Source organism: Camelina sativa, chromosome 1 (assembly GCF_000633955.1).
Source record: "Camelina sativa cultivar DH55 chromosome 1, Cs, whole genome shotgun sequence".
In the NCBI taxonomy this organism is placed as follows: Eukaryota; Viridiplantae; Streptophyta; class Magnoliopsida; order Brassicales; family Brassicaceae; genus Camelina; species Camelina sativa.
In genome coordinates this window covers 9,131,753-9,138,073 of record NC_025685.1, presented here as the reverse complement: position 1 = coordinate 9,138,073, position 6,321 = coordinate 9,131,753, and the positions used below count along the sequence as shown (strand labels likewise).

Below are 6,321 nucleotides of genomic sequence, written 5' to 3'. Positions count from 1 at the left end.
TTCTATGCAATCCCTTGGTCGCAAGGAACGCTCGGACTCCTTGTAGCTGCTGAGATCAGGCTTATTCCAATCAAGGAGTACATGAGACTCACCTACATACCAGTCAAGGGAGACCTTCAAGCCTTAGCTCAAGGTTACATCGATTCTTTCGCACCAAAAGATGGTGACAAGTCCAAAATCCCTGATTTCGTTGAAGGCATGGTTTACAACCCAACGGAAGGAGTGATGATGGTTGGAACATACGCATCTAAAGAAGAGGCCAAGAAGAAAGGTAACAAAATCAACAACGTGGGATGGTGGTTCAAGCCGTGGTTCTACCAACATGCGCAGACCGCTCTGAAAAAGGGACAGTTCGTTGAGTACATCCCAACTAGGGAATACTACCACAGGCACACAAGGTGCTTGTACTGGGAAGGGAAACTTATTCTTCCTTTTGGTGATCAGTTCTGGTTTAGGTTCCTCTTTGGTTGGTTGATGCCTCCAAAGGTCTCTCTTCTTAAGGCCACTCAAGGTGAAGCTATCAGAAACTATTACCATGATATGCATGTTATTCAAGACATGCTTGTTCCTCTTTACAAGGTTGGCGATGCTCTTGAATGGGTTCACCGCGAAATGGAGGTAAAACTAAAAGCTCTATATCATGTTTGATCATCTTCTAGTTAACGAACTCATGACTTGTTTGGCTTCTTTCAGGTGTATCCAATTTGGCTTTGCCCACACAAACTCTTCAAGCAGCCAATCAAAGGTCAGATCTACCCAGAACCAGGGTTTGAGTATGAAAACAGACAAGGAGACACAGAAGATGCTCAGATGTTCACTGACGTTGGAGTCTACTACGCACCTGGCGCTGTTCTAAGAGGTGAACAGTTTGATGGATCAGAAGCCGTGCGTAAGATGGAGAAATGGCTGATCGAGAACCATGGATTCCAGCCTCAGTATGCAGTGTCTGAGCTCGACGAGAAGAGCTTCTGGAGAATGTTCAATGGTGAATTGTATGAGGAGTGCCGCAAGAAGTACAGAGCTGTTGGAACGTTCATGAGTGTTTACTACAAGTCCAAGAAAGGAAGGAAGACTGAGAAAGAAGTTAGAGAAGCCGAACAAGCTCATCTCGAAACTGCTTACGCCGAGGCAGATTAAGTAATAATAAACCCCATGTTTGGTGAAATGGCTTGAGACTATTATTATAATCGCTAGTTATGTGTTTCCTATTTTCAGTTTAGTGTCTTCATCAAGACTATTATTGTTCTTGTTGCTGTTTGCTTGCTTCTTGTTGTTGTTGTTGCTTGACTTATGGTTTGAGTGGATTTTAGATTTTTCAGTATTGGATTTGCTAGTTTGCTTATGAGACTTTGTTTGAGATAGAACATCTTTACTTAAAGGTCATATGCCATCATGACACTGTGAGCAACATACCTTCAGTGGGCCTTAAAGAAGCCCAAACTGAAACAAGTCCACCAGCATCAAGTTCAGCTAACACTTGCAGAACAAGACAAAAGTGAGAATGCAGACAACTCCTTGTACGGTGAAGACGAGACGATACCTCGACGATGCGTCCTCAGGATTCAAAATTCAAACTTGTCAATCCTCATGACTCACCTTGGACAGCTGGTGGTTAAAGATAAGCTTTGCTTTTCAGTCTCTAGATTGTTCTATTGGAGTATATATAAGAAATGTGTAAAACCCTTTTGTAATTATCAAAGAACAGAGAAATATACAGAGTTTTCTTGGTTTTGTCTTAGTGTGTCCAGAAATAAAGAAATCACTTTTGTCTGTGTCCAAGCTATGTGATGATTATCTGTGTGGAGTCTTTTTTGATTCTAATAAGGTCTGTGTTATCGATTTAAACACTCAGAAAGTGGTGTCAAAGGGCCATCGCAATAAAGGGCTCTACGTGTTGGAGAATGAGAAGTTTGAAGCCTTATACTCAAATCGTCAGTGTGCTACAAGTGAAGATTTATGGCATCATAGACTTGGTCACTCAAACAGTAAGATTCTCCAACAACTTCAAGCCATCAAGGAGATAACAATCAATAAGAGCAGACAGTCCACCATTTGTGAGCCTTGCCAGATGGGGAAAAGCAGTAGATTAAGTTTTTTTGCTTCTGATTCTCGTGTCTTGAAGCCTCTAGATCGTATCCATTGTGATATTTGGGGGCCTTCACCCGTAGTATCCAACCAAGGGTTTAAATATTATGCAGTTTTCATTGATGAGTTCTCAAGATTTTCATGGTTTTACCCTCTTCGAGCCAAATCAGAGTTCACTGCAGTTTTTATTGCGTTTCAGAAGTTGGTAGAAAAACAACTTGATGCCAAAATAAAAGAATTTCAGAGTGATGGAGGGGGAGAGTTCATTAACATTAAGCTGAAACAACACTTTAGTGAACAAGGTATACATCACAGAATCTCTTGTCCATACACACCACAGCAGAACGACTTGGCAGAGAGAAAACATAGACATTTGGTCGAGCTAGGCTTGTCCATGATGTTCCATAGTCATACACCTCAGAAATTCTGGGTTGAGGCATTCTTCACTGCCAATCATATTAGCAATCTTCTCCCATCCTCTGCTCTAAACAATGTAAGTCCACTTGAGGCTCTGCATCATCAAAAACCGGATTATTCTTCACTCCGTGTATTTGGATCAGCTTGTTATCCATGCTTAAGACCTCTTGCAGAAAACAAATTCGATCCTAGGTCTCTTCAGTGTGTGTTTCTTGGCTATCATAGCCAATACAAAGGCTATAGATGTCTGTATCCACCCACAGGTAAAGTCTATATCTCGAGGCATGTGATATTTGATGAACATGTAATGCCTTTCAAGGATCAGTATGCTCACTTGATTCCCAACTACAAGACTCCACTACTTCAAGCTTGGCACACGACTGAACCAACATCAACGTCTCAGCTAACACCACCTACACATCAAGTTTTACCAAGACCAATGTCAGCTCCGGTTCAGCATGTCCAAGAAACTGAGCCCGTCGAAACCAATTCAGGGGAAGCTAATATTGAACCTGATCAAGAAGAAGAAACAGAAGAGGATGCAGACAACGTCTCTGACCAAGAACAAGAACTGGTCGAAGTAGTAGCACCAGAACCAGTCAACAACACTCATCCCATGACAACGAGATCAAAAGCAGGGATTCACAAGCCTAACACCAGGTATGCTCTAATCCTTGCTAAAGACGCTACTAATGAGCCTAAAACCATAGCTTCAGCTATGAAGCATCCTGGTTGGAATGATGCGGTTATGACTGAGATTAGAAGAATATACATGTTAAAGACTTGGTCTCTAACTCCTCCAACTGAAGATATGAACATCTTGGATTCAAAATGGGTTTTTAAGACAAAACTTAAACCCGACGGTGAAGTCGATAAACTCAAAGCTCGTCTGGTTGCAAAGGGGTTCAATCAAGAGGAAGGAGTAGACTATCTGGAGACCTTTAGTCCTGTGGTGAGAACCTCTACCATTCGTTTAGTTCTGGATGTTGCTACAACAAGAGAGTGGCCCATAAAACAGCTTGATGTCTCTAATGCCTTCTTATATGGTGAATTACAAGAACCAGTCTTCATGTATCAACCTGCTGGTTTCATTGATCCAGAGAAGCCTAATCATGTATGTCGGCTAACAAAAACCCTCTATGGACTGAAACAGGCTCCTAGAGCTTGGTTTGATACCTTCAGCAATTTTTTGCTTGATTTTGGGTTTACTTGCAACACGTATGATCCCTCGCTGTTTACACTTCATCAAAATGGGCAATATCTGGTTTTGCTTCTCTATGTTGATGATATACTACTCACAGGAAGCGATCAATCCTTACTTGACCAGTTGCTCCAGTCTCTCAACAACAGATTTGACATGAAGGATCTTGGTCCACCTCGATACTTCCTTGGAATTGAGATTGAGTCCTACAATGGTGGTATGTTTCTTCATCAAACCGCTTATGCTTCAGACATTTTGTACCAAGCAGGGATGACCAACTGCAATCCAATGCCAACACCTTTGCCACAAGACCTTGAGAAAATCGACCCTACATTGTTCTCAGAACCAACTTATTTCCGCAGTCTGGCTGGGAAGTTGCAGTACCTCACCATCACTCGACCGGACATCCAATACGCAGTAAACTTTATTTGTCAGAGAATGCACTCTCCAACCATCTCTGACTTCAAATTACTCAAACGGATACTGCGCTATGTGAAAGGAACCCTCAACTTCGGTCTACCTATTCAGAAGAATAAAGATCTTAATCTCACTGCATTTTGCGACAGTGATTATGCAGGCTGCAAGCTCACAAGACGTTCTACATCCGGCTTCTGCATCAAACTCGATACAAATTTGATTTCTTGGTCAGCAAAACGGCAGTCCACAGTCTCACATTCATCAACTGAAGCTGAATACAGATCACTGTCGGCTACTGCTCGAGAAATCACTTGGATATCAGCTCTGCTTCGTGATCTTGGAGTCAGACAAGAACAACCAACTCTGTTACAATGTGACAACCTGTCTGCAGTGTATCTCTCGGCAAACCCTGCTCTTCACAATCGCACAAAGCATTTTGATAAGGACTTTCACTATATCAGAGAGAGAGTAGCACTCGGATACATTGAGACACAACACATTCCAGCTAAGTTCGAACTTGCTGATATATTAACAAAGTCACTGCCTAAACCAGCTTTCGTCGAACTCAGGAGCAAACTTGGTGTTCTTGCTTCACCCACACCAAGTTTGAGGGGAAGTGTGAGCAACATACCTTCAGTGGGCCTTAAAGAAGCCCAAACTGAAACAAGTCCACCAGCATCAAGTCCAGCTAACACTTGCAGAACAAGACAAAAGTGAGAATGCAGACAACTCCTTGTACGGTGAAGACGATACCTCGACGATGCGTCCTCAGGATTCAAAATTCAAACTCGTCAATCCTCATGACTCACCTTGGACAGCTGGTGGTTAAAGATAAGCTTTGCTTTTCAGTCTCTAGATTGTTCTATTGGAGTATATATAAGAAATGTGTAAAACCCTTTTGTAATTATCAAAGAACAGAGAAATATACAGAGTTTTCTTGGTTTTGTCTTTCTTTTCAGACACAACACAATCTATTATAAGACTACTGACGAATTTGTCAGTTAAGTTTTATCCTAAAACCTCACCTGGTCAACTTAGGTTCAAATACTCATATTCCTTGTTTACTCTAACCAAACCGCTTATATGAGTATTTGGCAAGCGGTTTGGTTTGAGTAAACCGGGAAATTCGAGTATTTGAACCGAGATTGACCGGGTGAAGTTTTAGGATAAACTTGGCAGCCATTTCCGAGTCAGAGAGCTCTGTTTCTGTAAGAATTTTTACAGAGTCTATTGATTGTCTAAAGCCGAACCTTGTGCCTTGAAGCACACCTTAGAGGTAAGCCATTTCATTTTATAATCTCTTTAGTAATCAAAATTTCTTTTGTAATTTTCCGATTCCGTTTCGTCATGATGTTTGCGGCTGTAAATTTGGAAGTGGAAAGGTCTGTTCTTTATCAATGTAAAAATGGTGCATAGAAGGTGTTTGATAGAATGCCAAGCTCAAATTCATCTCATTCAATTAGTAACGTTAGCTCTGTTTGGGATGTTACTATGAAGTCTCAGATACCCAATTCCTTATATTTCTTCTCAGACTTCGTCATGTGAATCTTTTTGTCTTATAACAAAATTGACAGCAGCAAATGTTTCTTGCAGGTGGTGAAACTGATTATTGTATGCTTGTAGTCTCTGTTTCAAGCTGACCATCTTCTAGTATGATAGTTTGACAACTTTGATAGTCTTTGCCTCCTCTATTATCATCTGTGCTGTGAAAATGTCTCTGGTTTGCTCTTCATTTTGTGTAGCTCCCTTGCCACAGACCAACAGGTTCCGTCCAAGTTTTCTGAAACTCAAAACATGTACGTTAAATCTACGTGCTTCCACCGGCGACCCTAATATTACCATTGGTATGATCAGTTACTTGTTCACAGAACCACATAAGCTTCGTAGGCTAGCAAAGAGTCGGATTTTAGTTAGTCAGGAGTCTTTTACAGAGACCAGTACAATAGATATGGATTGGGAAGATCAGGAGGACATTGAGGATACCGGGTCACCTTGGGAAGGTTCGGTTATGTATAGGAGAAATGCTTCGGTCACACATGTGGAATATTGCACTACCTTAGAGAGGCTTGGGTTGGGAAGATTGTCAACAGAGGTCTCCAAGAAGAGAGCTTCCGCAATGGGACTAAGAGTGAAAAAAGATGTAAAGGATTATCCAGATGGAACACCTGTTCAGATTTCGGTTGATGTCATAAGGAAGAAGA

The 6,321-nt window shown here is 41.5% G+C and overlaps 1 protein-coding gene across 1 annotated transcript in view; it reads left to right on the top strand.

Moving 5' to 3' along the window:
• The window catches only part of LOC104705718 (delta(24)-sterol reductase-like), a 2,963-nt gene extending 1,645 nt beyond the window's left edge, over window positions 1-1,318 (top strand). Inside the window, exons 3-4 of the mRNA XM_010421784.1 lie at window positions 4-618; window positions 694-1,318. Coding sequence (XP_010420086.1) covers window positions 4-618; window positions 694-1,137 — 1,059 coding nt within the window. The 3' untranslated portion in view covers window positions 1,138-1,318. The remainder of the gene's footprint in view (window positions 1-3; window positions 619-693) is intronic.